This window comes from Alligator sinensis, unplaced genomic scaffold (genome assembly GCF_000455745.1).
Source record: "Alligator sinensis unplaced genomic scaffold, ASM45574v1 scaffold607_1, whole genome shotgun sequence".
Taxonomy (NCBI): domain Eukaryota; kingdom Metazoa; phylum Chordata; order Crocodylia; family Alligatoridae; genus Alligator; species Alligator sinensis.
In genome coordinates, this window is record NW_005841935.1 from 1,437,516 (window position 1) to 1,457,735 (window position 20,220).

Below are 20,220 nucleotides of genomic sequence, written 5' to 3' on the forward strand. Positions count from 1 at the left end.
GAATGCAGCTTTTGCTAATGGACAGGAGATGATCTTAGCTTCTCCATAACCAACTGTTCCCTTCATGTGTGACTGGTGCCTCCCGAGTCTGGGGGGCACCAGGTTGCCAAGCACGGAACCACCAGCGGCGAAACCAGAAGTGCGCTTCTGGTTTTGCAGCTGGTGCTTCCAGGGGGTGCACAGCCAATCTCAGGGGGTGCACCCGCGTGCACTCCCTACACATCACCAATGGTTCCTTTAGAACAAAAGAGGTTCAGTGGTCATGACAGTGTCCTTAGGCCCCCATTTCTGTGATCCACTTGAGTTTAAAAATGTGTGACGGCTCAAATTTTTAATGTGAATCCTAGGTGGTGGTGGTTTGCTGAATCAGGGTCTACAAAATGACAAAAGTGAGAAGAGAATGGTGTGGTTTTTATTCCTTTGGTCCCGATTTGGGCAAATTAAGAACATGTCAAAATGTAGTTCCAAATAGGGGTAAACATTAGCAGACTAGGACATGTAGATAGGGTCACAGGACCCTGGAAAGTCCTGACAATAGAAGTGAGAAAAGATTGTGAACTGGGGACAGATGTGTAATGACACAGGTGGGCACTTGGGGCAGGTGCTGTACACAGGGCCAGTGACAACTCCTCCCTCCCCTACCTCTTCCCCCCCAGCCAGTTGACTCCTGGCACAGCTACCCTGGTTACCCCACCCTAGTTATGCCACTGACTGAAGAGATTGTGAACTGGCTAGAATTAGGGCAGCATATGTGAAAAGCGAATTTTCAGTTTTATTTTTTTCTTTTGTCTGTGCTTTTGGAGCCGCTCTATTTTTGTCATTTTTTTAAGAACAGAGGGGAAACTAACTAGCTAAGTTTGGGAGATCTGGTGTGGTTCCCAGCCTGTCTAGATCTGCAGTTCTGACCATCCAGAGATGATACCAGGGCTATGCTGTTGGGCCAGTTTGCCTTTGAAGTTTACTGTTTTGTTCTTTTCTTAAACAAATGCCTCTTGGAACCTTGTCTATATGTTTGGAGATAAAGAACCTGTCTTTAGCTGCCGAGTTTGGGCCTCTGAGCCATAACACGCTGGTGCTGGCAGGGCGAAGACAGCACATTTGCATTGTCCTTCATTGATCAGACTCATTTGTACCCTTCTTTCCTAATAAACTTTTCTTTAATGCCAGCTCTTTGATTCTTGCCAGCTGTTGTAAATCTGTAATGGCACTGCTTTGCCTTCTGGGGATAATGCAAATGTAGAATTAAGGAAATTGTCCCTGGAGATCAGCAAAGCCCTGCTGATGACCTGCTGGTATAGAGCCCTGGCACAATGGTTTTGTTGCATGTTGTGACAGGGCAGTAAACCTGCCTTGCCACGAAACCCTGAAAGAACAAAGGAGGTGGAACAACTTACCCGAGCAAGCCCAGACAGGAAGCGGAGGTGCGGCAAACCCAGGCAAGGAAGGAACCGTGTGGAAGACCCGGATGGTAATTAGCCCAATCATCTGCAAGAGCCAGGACAACAGCGAATGGGATGCTGCTATGGCAACCGCAGCTGATCAGATCGAGGATTTAAAGAGATGCCAAGCAGGCAGCCACTGTCGATCCAGGGGAGGCAAAGGCAAGAAGAGGACCCTGGCTTGGGAGGGTTGGCTTCCCACCCATGCGGGGAAGAACGGGGCAAGTGACCAGGAGTGAGGAACAAGACCCCTAGAATCTGGCCAAGATAACCCATGGTCCAAAGCTCCCATAAATGAGAAATGATATGAGTAAACTCATAACATCTGGTGTGGAGAGGGCAGGGTACCCTGCTCTCTCCACACCAGATGTTATGGTGGAGCCTTGTGAAGAGGAGCCAACCTTCTCAGTCACATCCACCTCATCTTATAGGACTGCGCCTATCTTTAGTTCTTTCCTTTTCCCATCAAAGTCATGGTGGGTGAATTCAAGGAGACTATCCAGTCCTACATGAGAAATGGCTGCTTCGTTTGGGAAGATGTGGCTAAATCTCCACATGTCTTCAGACATGGGAGAAGAACATGCGGTTAGAAGAACCCCTGGGTCGCTGAGCCCAGGTTTCCTGCATTCTCATGGAATTATTAACCCAAAGATTCTTAAAAATAGTCCACTCCAAATACATGCACACTTCTACTCCAAGGTGCAAAGCCAGACATGCCAAGAACATCCTACAAGTTGCCAGAGACAACAGAAATGAATATTCTGTGAAGAACATTGTGAGAAACAGTAATAGCAGAGGTTGCTACACATAAAAAGTTAGCCTGTGAAAGAGCTAAAGGAAGAGCTAAAGCCTGTGCATTCAGATAACTTCAACAGGGGAGAAGCAGATACAGTTATCTCTGAACTGGCTGTTTCCTGTAACGAATGATTTGCCTGACATAATACTTAAGGTCCCATAAAATAGAAGAATATCTCTGTTTTATTCAGGAACAAGGTGAATAGACATGGTGACATTACCCTCTGGGAGCTCTTGTATCAGGTGCCAGACTCTGTTTCGCTTATTGGGTGTGATTCTGTTCCACCCTGCTCAAGGCCCTAAAAATTCAATAATGAAACTACTTTTGCAACACACTGTCCTTTGACCCTTAACAGTGAGAAGGTGGAGGCCCCACTGTCTAAACTGTTTTTCAGGGACTTGAACAGGGTGGAATAAAAATAGGATACTTAAGTCCATTTACAGGGATATAGGTTGTAGCCATGTTGGTCTAAGGCAGTGATTTCCAACCTTTTTAAGCAGGAGATCACCTTTGGCATTTAAAAGCAACCCAAGATATACCGTGCACTGCTGCCACCCCCTCCCCCACACAGCAGGTTAATCTGTGGGGAGGGAAGAGTGGGGGCAGATCGAGAAAAAATTATTTGGGGGTGCGCCTCCCCAGCAGGTAAGTCCCACCTGGCCAGGGCCCCACTCAGCTTATCCCTGCTTCTGCCTCTGTGGCATTATCCCTCACCGCAGGGGCCTTGATCTAGCCTCCGCCCCTTCCCTCCCCCATGGACTGACCTGATGGGTTGGGGCACATGCGTGCATGCATGCGTGCATGTAGCCCCCCCCATCCCAGCCTCAGATCGACTCCAAGAGGCTCTAAGATCTATCAGTGGATTGAGATCCACTGGTATGTGACCACTGGTCTAAGGACTTGTCTGCCTGAAGTCCATTTAGGCAGACAAGGTTCCTTGGGTGAAATACATTTATGCACTTAATAGGGGCAGTAGAATTGGAGCCAGGTGAATACTTCTGTAATTAGCAAAGCTGTTATTAGACTGAGCTGTTATTAGCTGCCCTGCAGGACTGATGGACTGCTGCTGTACCATCACAACAAGTAACTGCTTAAAGATTCCGTAGCCTTATGTCAGAAGCCAGCCACACCCACATTCTGGCATAGTGTTGCAATGTGAAAATGAAGAAATCGGAGAAAATTAGGGTTGGAAGGGACCTCAGGAGGTCATCTAGTTCAATGCCTTGCTCAAAGCAGGACCATCCCCAACTAGATCATCCCACCCAAAGCTCTGCCTACCCAGGTCTTGAAAACCTCCAGTGATGGAGCTTCCACCATCTCTCTGGGTAACCTGTTCCAGTGTTTTACTACCCTCCTAGTGAGAAAATTCTTCTAATATGTAACCTAAACTTCCCTTGCTGCAACTTGAGACAGTTGCTTCTTGTTTTGTTATCTGCCACCACTGAGAACAGTCTAGCTCCATCATCTTTCGAACCTCCCTTCAGGTAGTTGAAGGGAGGTTCAAAAGATTAAACACCACCCCCGCCATGAAATCTCTCCTCAGCCTTCTCTTCTCTAGACTAAACAAGCCTAGTTCCCTCAGCCTTTCCTCATAAATCATGCGCCCCAGCCCCCTCACCATTTTTGTTCTTCTCTGTTCTGCTGTGGTACTGTGTTATAACATCATTCCAGAACTTTGGAAGATTGTGCATATAAGTCCAGCTGTCCTGTGACACAAGGAGTGTCCCTTCAATGGCAGCTACAAAACTAACTCTTGATCCAGAGCCAGACAGGGAAGGGGGAGGAAGGGACATCTGTCAAAATCTGCTCCTCCTCTTCCCCTGCAAAGGGGTTGGAACAGGTCCTTGTGCATCATGCTGGAGCGGGTTGAGCCAGCGGGGGCCCAGGGCGTGGGTCGGCAGGGGCTCTATGGAGCCAGGCTGGGCTGTGCCAGCAGGGAGAGGGGGAGCCAGTTCGGCTCCATAGACCCCATGCTGGCCTGCACCCTGGTCTGGGTCCCTGATGCAGGCCCCGTGCTCCCACCCAGGTGTTGCTGTGCTCCCGCACGCCCAGTCGCTGCCACTACCCTGCCGCCTGCCACCACCACTGCCCAACCCCACCCCCCCACCCGCTGCTTCAGCATCACGTGGTTCCTGGCTACAGTGCCCTCCACTGTAAATTCTCATAAGCAGACTCCACCTGAAGCCCTCATAGCTAATCCTGCCATCTAGACAAGCATCTGTATGCGCTAGTCTATGGGGAGTCTCTCTTTTCCCTCCTAGGCTCTAGAGACAGACATTCAAAAAGCCTGAGCCTGAATTGATTCAGTCTTTGCAGGTTAGTCTAACCTGGCTAGGCTAAATCAGTTTTGTAACTGGACAGACATCCCAGAAATACAGGCACATGCCTGCAGTGGCTCAGGCCAGAAGCTGGGGGGTGCTAGAGGAGCCCTCCCTTCCTTCCACAGTACTGAGCTGAGGGGAGCATGGCCAGGCCCTGGCAGGACACTCTGATTAGCTCAGCAGGGAATTGACAATGGTGTTTCTCACCCCCTAAATAAGTGTTTATCACCCAATTAAGAAAACAATACAGGGACATTATCAGCTACTTGTTGATTCTGCCTGTTGATTCTACCTGCTGATTCAGCAGGTAGTCTGCAAGCTAATACATAGACACCTCCTCAGCAAGGCAGAGGGGAGGGGGGGAATTCTTGCTTAGCAGGGAGTGGTGAGGGGCGGGGGGCAGCAGCCCACAGTCTCTGGAGCTGCAGCCAGAGGGGAGGGGTCAGCCCTGCTATGGAGCAGAGAGCCCTGCCCAGCCCAAAGAGCATGCCGGGATGCTAGGGGTCTCTGTTTTAACTTAAACTAGGAAGGGGTCTGGGACAGGCTGAATTCAAGCACTGCTTGGGAACCCACGTGGTGGATGAAAGATAGCGTGTGACTCTATAATTATAATAATAGGCTTATTTTGTCTGTCCGCAGCACTCTGATTGGTTGTCTCAGCAGCCAATCACAATGCGTACTGAAACAAGCAATCAGAGTGCTCCGGACAGACAGTGCTCAGGACAGATGGAATAAGCATGTTATTATTATAGATCCTGAGGCATTTCAAACAGATATGCTGGCAAGTCAGAGCTAGAATGAACCACTGGGGCCTCCTGCCACAGAGCGGGCAGGCTCTGCTGAAGGAAAAAAAAAAAAAGCGGTGAGGGACCTGATCCTATTTTTTTTCTCGGAGCCTGCCCACCTCTCTCAAGGCTGTGGGGCGAGCTGCTGAGAGGCCCTGGTGCTTCTTTCCACACTGGAGGTGCCCCCCCATGACCACCCAGGCAGGGTGCCAGCAGGTGGGTGCTGCTTGGGGAGTGCTGCCACCATGGAGGGAAGCACTGGGGTCTCCTACAGCTCAGGGGCTGCACAACCCACCTGCAGCTCACTCCCCAGCTGTGGGAGACTCAGGCAGGATCCGGGAGAAAAATAAAGTTCAGGCCTCTGGCTGCTTTTTTTCTTTCCTTGGTGGAGCCTGCCCTTGAGAGCTGCCATTGCGTCACGCCACCCCTGAGCAGCGGGGGAGCCCAGTGCTTCCCTCCTTGGCAGTGGTGTCCCTGGGGGCAACCTGGGCGGGTTGTTAGCTGCACGGGTGCAGCCACAGCTTGCAGGCAGCACCCGCCAGATCCAACGGTGCCCGGGGCGCTGGAAGCCCAGGCATGCTCAGGGAAGCTTGGGCTTGGTGGGCTTCCAGCACCCTGTGCACCAACCCTGCTGCCTGGGACCACCTGGAAATGAGCTGGCTGCCCTGGGAAGGTGGCAGGAGGGTGGCTGGATGTGCTGGCAGCCAGAGAAGGTGATGAGGATGGTGCACAGGGCACTGGAAGCCCGCTAAGCCCAAGCTTCCCCAAGCACACCCGGACTTCCAGTGCCCCATGCACCATCCCGGCTGCCTTATCCGGATCGGGCCCTTGTACACATGAGGAATATCGCTGTAATTTACATAACAAGCTAAAATACATGGGATGTGTTTTAGTTTGCTATGTAAAAAAGACATTTAAATCAAAATATGCCACCAAACGTGTACACTGTTACACAATTAAATCGTTAGAAAAGGCAATTAAATCACTAAAAGGGGCAATTTCCTCACGTGTACAAGGGCCTTCTTATTCTATGACTATGAACAAGACACAAGGTCAGACTTTTGACAAAATATTTATTTATATTTCTATGCCTGTGTTTACACATGGACAGTTTTATGTAGCCTTTTTGAGGGATTATTCCATAGAATCGCTCCAAATTTCCTTTTCAGTTTACCCTGAACCCAGTTATTTTCCTCTAATTTTTTGATCCAGCCACCATACCCAAAAATCCCATTACCTGCCCAGCTCTAGCCACTGTCCTTTATACCTTTGCCTGTGGCTCCTGGGAAATGATCAGTTCCATGGTTGGCTCATGCTTTTCTGGGCTTTTCCACTGTCATTGTTCAGGAATGGTGAAGGATAATAGCATCTGGAATAGCAGGGCTAAGAGCTTGTAAGACCTATTCCCTGCAAGCAAAATATCGAGATCTATCTGAAGCAAAAAAATGGTGTTTCTCTTTGGACCTGGAAAGTATGGCGCAGGTCTGGCCATGGCACATAACCTACTAAGGCTGGGTGGAGATTATATAAACTACTTCAAGATCGTTTCAGGCTGGACATAAGGAAGAACTTCTTTACTGTCCGAGCCCCCAAGGTCTGGAACAGCCTGCCACCGGAGGTGGTTCAAGCACCTTCATTGAACACCTTCAAGATGAAACTGGATGCTTAACTTGCTGGGATCCTATGACCCCAGCTGACTTCCTGCCCTTTGGGCAGGGGGCTGGACTCGATGATCTTCCGAGGTCCCTTCCAGCCCTGATGTCTATGAAATCTATGAAAGTCTATGAAACCTGTGGCTAAACTCCAACTTTCTGAGCTAACCAGGACTTTCTGCTCTTTTCAGACAGGAAAGCTTGACCCACACTACCCTCGAGTATGTGGGCACAAAGGGAATGTGCTGGACATCAAGTGGAACCCTTTTAATGACTTTGTAATAGCTTCCTGCTCAGAAGATGCCACTGTAAGTTTGTCAGCTTGCTCTCGGTCACGAGCCAGCCAAAGCACTTGTTTGGGAAAGAAATTGTACCATTCAGGGAGAAGCATGCCTTGGTTTCCTCTTCTTGAACTTGTGTAAAGAATACTTTCCTTCTATTCCCAACTTACAATCAAGCCCATAATGCTTAGTGAGCTTTTTCCTTCAACAGGAGCCTACAGTCTAAATGGTGAAATACTAAACAGACTCACATTTAAAAACAAGCCTGAGGCTCTGTCCTGGGCTCAGAACCATGGGCTCCCATGTAGACATGGGTGAGATATGTCCTGGGCTCAGTGAGAGAAGGAAACTCTGAATTAGGTACTTTTCCAATGCAACATACTCCTTGGGCTTGTTTACACAAGCAAGTTAATTTGGATTAGTATAGGGCCTGAATTTAAAGCAGAACAGCTAGTTTTGATTGACACGTTGTGTGGGCACACTTATTCCAGACTGAGAGCATCCCCACGAGGTGCATCTACATGAGATGTTTACTGTGGAGCTAACTAATTAGCTCTATACTAAACATTGTGCATCTAGACGTGCACTTCTATTAGGCTGGAGTAAACTAACCAACTCTGCAGCAGAATAGTACTTATATTTACAAGTTTTTTACTCCACAGCAGCACAGTTTACTCCATACTGCACTGGCTGGCTGGGGCATGAGGGTGCTTCAGTGAGGGGGCTGCCTGCAGGCTAGCCCCATGCTAAAGTTCCCTCATGCCCCAGCCAGCCCCTCTGCAGTACCCTGAGCTGCAGGAAGCAGCCCTGAGTTAGCAGGCTGACCCCCAGGGCCCCCTGCCAGCCAGGGCTGCTCTGACCTGACACAACGTGCTGCGTTCCCGGGATCATGATCAAACAATGCACCTGGGAACAACAAACTCCAAAGCAATAAGTTCTGGAATGTATTGTTTTGCATTATTTGCACATGTAGACTTGCCCACAGAGTGTAATTAGGATTTGCTAATCAAGAATAGATTTTCTTAAATAGCACCCTTCTGTGGAGTCACTCTGGCTCAAACAGGTAGAAGTAAGTTGAGTCTGAAGAACACCACTGAAATAACTGGATCTGCTTGAGGAAAAATCTCACATGAAGTTGACAGTCAAGGAAATTAAAAGGGGGCAAGTTCAAAACTAACACAAGGAAATACTTTTAGCTTGTGGAACTCACTGCTACAGGAAGTTACCAAGGTCAAAAATGTAGCCAGATGGAGAAAGGAATTGGCATTTCCTTAGGATGGATATTGAGACTATCCAGAGTTACAGTGGTTGATGCTAATGCAAATGGTGGAAGTAAGAGCAAACCAAATAGGTCAGGGGTTGAGCTGCTCTCCAAGGGTATGTCTATACTGTAGACAAAGAGTGACTGCAGAGTAGATCCAGATATGTAAGCCTGGCACCTAAAGGTAACTTAGGAGGGATTTAAACACTTCAATCATGAAAAGTGATCCAAAATATCCAGGCTATCTCTGTTCCAGTGGCCCCAAATCTCAGTGGGTACCTACCTTAATTTATTGTCCACGTTTTGGACTTCAGAGTTCCCTGTGCATCTAGTCTTTGCATTGTCCCAAAGCAGGTCAGTTTGAGAAGCAAGGCACCTAGGTCCTGTCTGAGCTCCATTATGATACCAATATGAGGCATAGTGGCACCTAAATGCTGTCTAAATCCCCAGAAGGGCCCAAATCTGTAGACATGTTTGGAACAGGATCAATGCAAGCAAAGAGCTTTGTGTTCAGTGTAAAGTGTGGCAGTCATGGCCACCTTCACTCAGAAACAAAATTGGAAGGAAGTAGAGCTCACTTTTTGCATAATAGTGTGGTGGTTAGAGCATATACCCAGGAAGCAGAGTACCTGGGTTCTAGCTGCTCCTTGGCTTAAAGTTATTCCAACTAATGTCTCCCAGGAGAGCTCGCTCTTCAACTGCCAGGCTATAGACATGCCTGATTATGGGGACTCTGATGGAGCTGGACTGCTGGGCCACCAAGATTTCAAGAGTCCTACAGCTAGAAGGAGAGTAAATCAAAGGGAGCCTGTAGTTCAATGACTTTCTATGATTAAGTTTAATGGTTAGAGCACTCAGCTTGGATAGGGGGTTTCTTCATTAGGCCATCAATGGATAGAAACCAGGAATAGTTATAGGAGAGGGGACCCGAACTTGCCTCCACACAAGTGAATGCCAGCTTGGCACAAAAATTGACAGTAGGACATAAAATCATAGAAAGTTAAGGTCAATGCAGGACCATTCCTAACTAGATCATTCTAGCCTGGGCCAAACTGGATTAGTATGGAGTGTGGAGTGGCTCCTTGGCACTTCATCTGAGGCTGCTGCCTTTGTGGTGGACAAATTGGGAAAAAAGTTCAGCAAAGAGCAGCAAAAATTATTAGCAGTCTGGGAAACATGGCCTATGAGAAACAGTTGGAAGAACTAGGAATATTTAATCCAGAGAAGAAAAGATTGAGGGGGAGATTTGATAACTGTCTTCAAATACCAGAAGGATAGTTATATAGATACTGTATATAGAGTTATACAGAAAAATATAGAGTTATACAGGAGACAAGACAAGAAATAACAGTCTTAAATTACAAGGGACATTTAAGACAGATATGAGGAAAAATGTTCTAACTGTGAAGGTGGTTCAGCACTGGAATAGGTAACCCAGAGAGGTAGTGGAGTCTCCATCCCTGGAAGTTTTTAAGAGCAAGTTAGACAAATACTTGTCTGGTATGCTTTATACTAGGATGATCCTGCTGTGACCAAGGGGCTGAACTAGATGAACTCCTAAGGTCCCCTCAGGCTCTTTTCCATATTTCAATGATTTGGTTAAATGATATGTGTGGAGGCCAATGTCAAATGCTTTCTGGTCCAATTCAAGACCGCTTGGAATAAAGAGGAAGCCCTGCTTTGAATGTACTGGTTGCTGGGTTAGCTCTCGAGTATCTTGGCATTGTCCTGAGAGAAATATCTGGTCTCTGGACCATGAGTTCCCCTAATTTGACATCAGTGGTGCTGATGATTTACTTGACCAAATTTTAGTGATAGATTGCCTCATACTAGCACAGATATCTGGTGACACAACACTGTATTTACACAGAGACCTTTTTGTGGTGTGCTGTGCAGGTCAAGATCTGGGACATCCCCAAGCATTTGCTAACAAGAAACATCACCAACGCAAAGAAGGAACTCCTCGGCCATGCACGGCGGGTTGGCCTCATCGAATGGCACCCCACTGCCAATAACATCCTCTTCAGCTCTGGTTATGACTATAAGGTTTGTTGGTATTCAGCAAGGCCCAGAGGGGCCATGTCTCCTGCTTCAAATGGTAGCATGCACAGCTGAGCCTTGCACAGTGGAGGCGGGACCTACAGGTGTTTGCAAGGGGAAAGCTCTGCCCCATATATGCTGTGCTTCTGCAGAATCACTTTTATTGGTACACTTCCCTGTTATTGTCTTTTCTAAAAGAGGGCCAAGGCCTGTCAAGCTGCATGGGGGAGTTCTCCAGAAGTAGCCCTACTCTGTCCTGTGGTTCCCTGCAAGGGGAAGAGGTCATGGGCTGGAAGTCACTGGGGAGGAGGTTGAGGGCAAGTTGATGGTCTGGGCTTGAAGGGCCAAGGCTGGGGTTTTACAAGCAGGGTGAGCTGGACCTCCTCAGCCTCTGTGGGTCTCAGTGGTTTGAGTCAGACTAGCTCTCAGAAGCAGTAGAACAAGACAGGCTGGGAAATGTAAAAACATTGGTGATGTAAAAAAATGAAGGTAAAAAAGGGGCACAGAAAGGTAAACAGGAAACAGGTGTGTCTACATATGCAATTAATATGAAGCAATAAACTCTAGAGCTTATTGCTCCAGAGTTTATTGTTTCTAGGCATGCCATTTGCATGTGCACCCAGGCCCACAGCACGTTGAGCCAAGTTGGAGCAGCCCCGGCTGGCAGGGAGCCTGGGGGGTTGGTCTGGCAGCTGCTCCCCCTGGCTTAACATATGGCAGAGGGGTTGACTGGGGCATGAGGGTGCTTGAGTGGGTGGGGACTAGCCAGCAGGCAGCCCCCACACTGAAGCACCCTCGTGCCCCAGCCAGCCAGGACAGCATCTACACGTGTGCTGCTGCTGAGTTCTTTACTTCACAGCAAGATAGTACCTGTATTTATAAGTACTATCCTGCTCTGGAATAAATCAGTTTACTCCAGCTTAAGAGGGGTGCACGTGTAGATGCGCAACATTTACTGCAGAGCTAATTAGTCTACTCTGAAGTAAACCTTTCATATAGCTCCAGTAGCTTTCATATAGCTCGTATAGCTTTCATATAGCTGCAGTAAACCTTTCATATAGTTCCTTTCGTACAGTTCCAATACGTCGACTCAGATCTCGCTGATGGAACAGCCATTTTTCTTGCACTTACTGTAAAATTAACAAGTTCAAAGGGAAAGGGCTTGAGAACTTATTTGTTTGCTTCAGATTATGATATGGAACCTCGACACAAAGGAGACGGTCATTCAGAATCCAGTGAAGATCTTCAATTCTCACAAGGATGTGATCCTCTCCATGTCATTCAACATGGATGGCAGTCTGCTAGCCACAGCTTGCCGAGACAGAAAGATACGGATTTTTGAGCCTCAGACAGGCACAGTTGTACAGGTAGGCTGGGGTCAGAAACTTGAATCCAGTGCAGCTGACTTTGTGAGTCCTCTTCTGTAAAGGTTTATTGAATATTTGGAAGGCCGCAGTTGTGTGCAGCCATGGCAGAAGGGAGATGAGCTTTCATTGGGAGAACCAGGGGGTGATTATTCCTATAAGCAAGGTGCAAGTGCCAGAGAGAATCCTGGAGCAGACTGACCAGTGAATTCTGGCTCTGCTCCAAGGCGATTCCTTAGTGTCACAAAACAGCCATGACCCTGGGACTGTGCAATTGGAAACCAGCTCATGGCCTCCTTCCTAATCCAGAAATGAAAAAGCTGCATCCATATAAACTAATTAACTTGGAAGTAATTAGTATTGTCACTGCTAAGAAGCACCATACAGATTGGTTCCACTGCTTCTGGTTTAGGAGGCAGCACTCTGGGAGCAGTGTGGTTTGTGTGAGGCAAAGATTAATTTACCAGAGAGATTGGATTCCTCCAAATGTCAGTTGACAATGGGAAAAGATTTCTTTCCACAATGTACTGTTCACTTTGGAAATCACAGTAACATGCCATCTCTCCCTACAGGAAGCCAGCTACAAGTCTCACAGAGTGAATAAAGTTTTGTTTCTAGGAAACATGAAAAAGCTGCTCTCTACTGGCACATCCCGGTGGAATAATAGGCAGATAGTCTTATGGGATCAGGTGAGTCAGACCAGCAGCCCAGTATATTCACATCCACAGTTTTCTAGACTTTGTAACTGTCATGTTAACAGTTGTACCTACCAAATACCCAATAATTAATATGTAGCCAGCGTTCAGAGGCATCTGTCCAGGTAAAAGCTCTTTGTGACTCATCATTTGGTTTGTACCACATTATTCAATGCAAATGAACATAGCTTGGCAGCAGAGAAATTACTCAAAGTAGTGAGACACAGGAACAAGGCAGACAGCAATCAACTGGAGGTACAGAGCTGTTCCAAGGACCTTGGGGGTTTTGGATGCAGTTCTTAGTTCTTGGTATCATTGCACTCAATGCCAAAAAGTCTACTGTTTCCCACTGGAGCAGAATTAAGCCCCACATTGGCTCAGTAGGGCTTCAAGGGAGGAAAGTATCTGCTGTTTAATTTTGGCAGTGAGTTGCACTTAATCATTTGGAGAACATTTACCCCAATCTACTGGCAAGGCATGTGCCTCCTGTCAAGATGGGTGCTGGTCAAGAAAGGATATTTTAGTGTTGCATCATTAACTAGAGAGCAATGAAGGGGCTGTTCCATCACTGGTATGTGCAGCTTCCCATTAGCTGGCCACCTGTGCTGCTGGATACAGTGTCCACAAGCAGGAGGTGCTGCTGGAGCAATGTCCATCCCAACAACATGCTAGCCAGTTCTTCTGGGACATGGTGCTGAGCTTGTCCTAAGCAGGCTCATCTCTGGTAGGTCTGCCCCAGGTGATGGCAGTGGTGGCTCTGCAGAGTCACAAGCCTGTATCCTCTGTGCCAAATAACCTGTTTGTGACCCTTTGCCAATCTCCCTGTGGCTGGCTTGCTAGGTAGTGAGCAACTCCTCCTAGCAGCTTTGCCACTCCAGCTACCCTTCAACTTTGCCCTGGTAGGCAGAACCCTTCAGGCTCACCTGCTTTGTGAGGGGGGATGTGCCAGTTTCCTACACTGCACAGACCTTGGACCCAACCAGCACCTTCCTAGACCCCTCACAAAATGCTCTGCCCCCATGTAGGTGCCCCCATGTAGGTGTCCATGTAGTGGACACCTTTGAGCTGATACCTCCATACAAGGAGCCAGGGTGGCTTCTCCCCACCATCATCTTGAGGGATTCCAGGATGTGGCCTGTTGTCTTCACAGCTCTCTCTCTATCAGGGAGTTACACTCTGTGTTTTGGACCAGGGGCATTTGGGTTGATCCATGTCCATGTCCTGTGAGAAGAAGCTCCTCTCCGAGGTCATTTGTGATGGGAGTTGTTTTCTCTCTCCTTTTTTATGCCCAGAATGATCTTTCAGTGCCTTTATTAGAGGAGGATCTAGATGGCTCCTCAGGGCTGCTCTTCCCTTTTTATGACTCAGATACAAACATGCTGTATGTTGTGAGCAAGGTAAGTGCTTTTCCTTGGAATGGATGTTAGCACAGTTGGTTATGCTCCCTGCTAGGGGCTGCTGCTTTAAATCAATTTGCATGATACGAGACTCATGCCTTGATGCTTTAAAAAGATTCTCAACTAAATGTGAGGATACCTCTTGGCAGACAGACAGATGCAAAGGATGAAATCAAGACTCCCCTTCCCACAGAAGGGCCTGTGCTAGACATGGGAAGAAAGGCAGTATAGTTGTGGCAGCAGAGAGCCAGCTTTTAGATGGAGCATGGTCACTTATGATTATATTGCACTGCTGAGAGCTGGGGTCTGCCCTTGATGACAAGGTGAGCTCTTCCAGTCACTTCCCAGTATACTCTGCACTCACAGAATCATAGAATCATAGAAGTAGGGTCGGAAGGGACCTTGTAGATCTTCAAGTCTGACCCCCTGCCTGGGCAGGAGGGAAACTGGGCTCAAATGACCCCAGCCAGGTAGGCATCAAGCCTCTTCTTAAAGACCCCCAGGATAGGAGCCAGCACCACTTCCCTTGGAAGTTGGTTCCAGATCGTAGCCGCCCTAACTGTGAAGTAGTACTTACGGATGTCTAATCTAAACCTACTCTCCAACAACTTGTGGCCGTTATTCCTTGTTATCTCGGGGAGTGCTAGGGGAAACAAGATCTCCCCCAAACCCTTCTGGTCCCCCCTAGTGAGTTTATAGGTGGTCACCAGGTCCCCCCTCAGCCTTCTCTTGTGAAGGCTGAACAGGTTCAGGTCCTGTAGCCTCTCATTGTAGGTAGGGTCTGCCCTGCTGTCCCCGGATCATGCGGGTGGCCCTTCTCTGGACCCTCTCGATGTTGTCCATATCCCTCTTGAAGTGGGGTGCCCAGAACTGGACACAGTACTCCAGCTGTGGCCTGACCAGTGTTGCGTAGAGGGGGAGGATCACCTCCTTGGCCCTACTTGAGATGCACCTGTGGATGCACGATAAGGTCCGGTTAGCCCTGCCAACCGTGACCTCGCATTGTTGGCCCATGTTCATCTTGGAGTCATTACTGACTCCAAGATCCCTTTCTGCCTCCGTGCTCTCAAGAAGGGAGTTTCCCATCTTATAAGTGTGCTGCTGGTTACTACTGCCCAAGTGCAGCACCCTGCACTTGTCAGTATTGAAACGCATCCTGTTTTTGTTAGCCCACCCCTGCAACCTATCCAGGTCTTGCTGCAGTCTTTCCCTCCCTACTAGCGTGCCCACTTCACCCCAAATTTTGGTATCACCAGCAACTCCCAGGTCCCCGAGTCAGTTTTCACTAGTATCACATATGCTTACAGCACTCAGATGCTTGCCCAGATGGACCAGATCTTGCAAATGCAGCCTTATGTCAAGCATGTGAGCTGAAGACATGGTCTTCCGTGGGAGGACTTGTAGGTGTAATGTTGGGTAGGTGCATGAGCTTTTACAGGATCAGGGTCCAGGTGAGCCAAGGTCTTCAACATGTCTGTCATCTACTCCTTGCAGGGGGCAATAATAAACCCACAAACAAGGGTGGATCTAGTATTTTGAAAAAGAGGGTGTGGATGGTATGATGCATAATGATATGGTATGGTGCAACACAACCCATATTTTTCTCCAGGTAAAAATAAACTAAAAGCTGTACTAATATGCCTGGTTATGTACAAACTCATGCCATGACAAGATTTGAGGCTTAGGGAGTTTTGCAGGTGGATCCAGTGGCAGCACATGAGGCACAGTCTTTGTCCAGCCTTGCAGTCTTGCATAATTGCCATGGGATGGGGCCAGATTCCATGGCGAGGCACATTTATTTGGACAGCAGGTTGACTTTGGTCATTTCAGAGCTTTTGACCTCAGTTAAAATGGGAAATGACACCATAAGGCCAATCCCTCATGGGAGTGAGGAGGTTAAAGCTGGTATTCACAGAGAAAGGGCTCCCTTCTTGTCCACTAGAATGGCATTTGGAGTCACCCCTCTCTTGAGTCCTCCTCTGTGCAGTGGGAGCTAAGCCAGGCCTTGCATTGATTCTCCTTGTCTCCAGGGTGATGGGAACATTCGCTACTATGAGATAAGCATGGAGAAGCCATACCTGAACTTCCTGATGGAGTACCGTTCCCACATACCACAGAAAGGCATTGGTGAGTCTGTGGCCTGGATTGCTAGCATAGCTGTGGGCTCAGCATTTGAGACCATAACAATTTGGGGTCCACAATAACACACTCTGGGGCCTAACTCAGACCTCACATCAGACAGATATAAAAGCTACCGACTCTGCCTGTGTGTTCTTGGGATTTCCATCTATGTTCTCAATAGCACAGTCCCAAGGGCTCTGAGGCTAGAGGGGCCTATTCTGAACACCACCTCTGAGCTACAACTCTGTTCCTAGAGGTAGAAAGTACACTACACAGCAAGGCACATAGATTTCATAGCCATTAGGGCTGGAAGGGACTTTGCAAAATCATTGGTTCCAGCCCCCTGCCCAAGGGACAGGAAGTCAGCTGGGGTCAGATCACCCCAGCAAGATAAGCATCCATTTGAGTCACTCTCTGACCCGAGCACCCAAGGAAGAAGGAAACACTGCATTCAGTGCCATGGCAATCAGACGGTTTATGAAAATGTTCTCTAGGCTCCATCTAACAAGTATAGATCCTTGTAAGGCCACAGTCGCCTTGGGCCCAACCACATATTAAAATTAATGCTGGATAGAAACCAGCTATAAAATTGTTACACATTTTCAAGCACTAATTTGGTAGCTGGTTGGCTCTTTTTATAGCTGGATGGACATTTTTATGGCATGATAATTACTCTGCACATGTGGCTGGTCTAAATTTATTCTGTGATTAATCAGTTAATTGTGTGATAATTACTTTGCAAGTGTGGCCAGTCTACATTTATTGCACAATTAACCAATTCATTACATAATGTATGTAATTTGTGGCAAAAACCCTAGTGGCAGTATTGCCAACTCACAATTTTTAGCGTTGTTCTTAAAGTCTCCACTTTGGGAATGTGAAAAACTTAGCTCTTTCTTATATATATAGATATATATAACTATATACAAAATAAAGAGCTATATTTTTCACATTCCCAAAGCATAGACTTTAAGAACAATGCCAAAAATCCTGAGAGTTGAGTTGACAACACTGTGTCCAGTTGGATGTGAGTGTGTGTTATTGCCACCATTAATGAAGTGCGTGACTGTTAGTGCCCTTGTTACTGTTACAGCACTAATAAGCCAAGATGTTATTAGCATATCTGTGCCAAAACGAATGCCATCTCTCAGCCAGGCATGCTGCCTGTGGTGAGGGATGCTGAGTCAATGACCTTCGCTTGCTTAAATTCACTTGGAAAAGGGATGGGGTCAGTCCTCCCTGGTGATTGTGCCCAGCCTGCTCCCAAACCATGCCTGCCATCTGCTGTGCTCTGTCATCAGGGGCCATGCCGAAGAGAGGCCTTGATGTGTCAGCCTGTGAGATCTTCCGATTCTACAAGCTGATCCCAACCAAAAGCCTGATCGAGCCCGTTTCCATGATTGTGCCACGGCGGGTAAGCAGGCCTCTGCCATGCATGTGGGCCCATCCACCAGATCTGGTAGAGGACAGCTAAGCAGGGGCTGTATGACCTCTGGGAAAGCCCTTGGGCCTATTCCTCAGCCGAGGTGGGAGATGGGTGCTGCCTGAACCAAAGATTATTTCCTAAGGAAAGACAGCTTGTGATAGCCTGTTACATGGCTTGTAGCTATGGAAGGCTCTTACCCAGCCATGTGTGTGGGACAGACAATGACACTATAGTATGTAAGAACATTCTAAACTGCTCGTGGCCTTTATTGGAATAACACAGTGAAAGGGCCTGCACTGGGGTTTCAGCTCCTTGGAAGAATAATGTTGCCAGCACCAAGCTTCATGCTGCCATACTGAAGCCATTCCCCATGTCTGAGCTGGCTAGCTTAAAGCTAGCTTGGAGAGCTATATGTACCACTGTATACATGCCTGGGACTGCAGTGTAGATATCCCAGTCAGGAAGACCAGAAGCATTTCGCACCCACATCACTTTAGCTTTCACTTTGGCTGTGACTCTGTAAGCTACTAAATCTACTTCTGTCAGCTATTAAATCCCCTGACACCACTCAGTCCAGCTTCCCTGTGAGGAGGCTATTCTTATGGCAACTGATTATGTGAGTCCATGGAGTCCATGATGGGCACCACAGTGAGTACTTATACCTCTCCATCTCTGCTCCTCAGATATACAGCCCACCTGCTCCTCAGATATAGCTGTCTGCATCAGCCCAGCTCTGCCATCAAGCCACCTAGCTCATCTCTGTGGGTGTTACATCTTTGAGGTTCGCTTTGGGTGCAGTCCCAATCCTTTGAAACCTAGCAGAAGTTCTGCTGCAAGTATTAACAGGACCAGGTTGTCTATATCCATATACTGCTAGGAGAATTATCAGCCTGGAACGCACCTTGTAACACTCTGCTCTTCCAGGCAAGGGGATGTTGTGAGCCAAAGCAACAAGGAACTTCTAGGGGAATCATCATCCCAGTAAAGGCCAGGCAAGGGGTTTCTGGGTCAGGATGGGTAGAGGTTCCTACACATTAGGAACCATTACCTGTCAGTGTCTAGGCTGCCCTGCTGAGAAATGGCCCTTTTTTGGCCAGCAAGCTTGGCAGCAGCTGGAGGCTCCAGTAGCAATTTTGTGTGTTTTCCCTGTGTGTTTGCAGTCAGAATCTTACCAGGAGGACATCTACCCCATGACAGCTGGGACCCAGCCAGCACTGACATCTCAGGAGTGGCTGAATGGAATCAATAAAGGTCAGGCCTGGGCAGAGGGAGTGGAGTTGGAGTCCAAAAGCTCTTTGCCTGACTTGCATTGGCATGATGTGTCAAGAGCATTCTGGTCCATTAGTGGCTGGAGAGCTATGCCCTAGTAAAAAAATTAAAATTTGTCCTATGACTCAGGGCTGTTTCGATTATGAATGGCCTTTGAGAGTACCTCCAACCTGCAGGTCTCTCCTATTGGGTGAGTACATGCCTGCTCTTTCCAGGAGCTAAAGACCCCGCCCCCCATTTGCTTTACAGGGCCTGTTCTAGTGTCCTTGAGACCAGGCTCTGGGATTGTGAATTCTCTGCCACAATTTCCTGAGCAAGAGCCATCCCAGAAGACCACAGAATCCAACCGGTACCAAAACCAGGAAGAATGGATGCCACTGGAGGAGATCCAAAAGCAAAGCAGTGTCCCGGACAGGAAAAGCCAGAAGAAAATGGAGGAGAGACTGCAGAATGATAGCCAGATGCGGCTTTCCAATGGCTTTGATGTGTTTGAGTGCCCCCCGCCCAAAACTGAGAATGAGGTCTGGCTGTGTGGAAGCACGGGGGGCCTGAATGTGAGGGTGGGAGAAGGGAGAGAACAACAGGTGACAGCTAGCCCAAACGGCATGCTTCATTTGTGATCCCCTGAGGCCATTGGCTGTCTCTTACATGAATACAGCACACAGCACAATGGGGCAGCTCTGTTACAAGGGTAGGCTCTCTCTACCCAGGTATTTATAGCTAGTCCTTGTCACTGATGACATTAATACATTTCTGCTCTTAACCATACACTGAGGTGATGGTCACCCAGAGGTCCCCTAGACCATGCAAAAATCAGTACGCTCTATGCCTTACCCGAGCAGAGCCACAGCATTTTCATTGGTTTCCCCTCTCTAGCTGGTACATAGCGCTGGCTTATTCAGGAGATGGTCCTAATTGAGGAGATTCCCAGCTGGACCATTGTAAGAGTTATTGGCTTCACTGGCCTTTACGGGCATGCTGCTTTTCAGGAAATCTGGTCACTTGCCCAAATGTGGGAGAGAAGCTTGCCCCTTGGGAGGAGCCAATAAAAGCTTCCCCACAGTTTTGTCAGGAGAGGGCCCACAGAGCAGGGGTGGGCAAAATATAGCCCACAGGCTGGATCCCACCTGAAGAGGCAATTTCTCTGGCCTGCAATGGGTCCCTTGGTCCCTCCTGGCCCAGACACCATCCAGCCCATGGTGCATCCTGCCACCGTCTGAGCACACAGTGGGGCTGGGGCAGCTCTGCTGCTTTCTAGGCATCCCACACTGAGCTGGCCCCAGCCCCGTGGTACTGGTGCAGACCACATGCACAGCCCTGCCCCCGGCCTGCCCCAGACTCAGCCTGGCAGAGTGGACCAGCTCTAGATCAGC

At 48.2% G+C, this 20,220-nt stretch overlaps 1 protein-coding gene across 2 annotated transcripts in view; it reads left to right on the forward strand.

Annotated features, from left to right (window-relative positions):
• The window catches only part of CORO2A (coronin 2A), a 91,469-nt gene that overhangs the window by 65,931 nt on the left and 5,318 nt on the right, over window positions 1-20,220 (forward strand). For both annotated transcript variants that reach the window (XM_006019663.3, XM_014518019.2), the window contains exons 3-11: window positions 7,185-7,301; window positions 10,432-10,581; window positions 11,763-11,942; window positions 12,512-12,628; window positions 13,927-14,031; window positions 16,062-16,158; window positions 17,454-17,566; window positions 18,739-18,829; window positions 19,097-19,368. In XM_006019663.3, coding sequence (XP_006019725.1) covers window positions 7,185-7,301; window positions 10,432-10,581; window positions 11,763-11,942; window positions 12,512-12,628; window positions 13,927-14,031; window positions 16,062-16,158; window positions 17,454-17,566; window positions 18,739-18,829; window positions 19,097-19,368 — 1,242 coding nt within the window. The remainder of the gene's footprint in view (window positions 1-7,184; window positions 7,302-10,431; window positions 10,582-11,762; window positions 11,943-12,511; window positions 12,629-13,926; window positions 14,032-16,061; window positions 16,159-17,453; window positions 17,567-18,738; window positions 18,830-19,096; window positions 19,369-20,220) is intronic.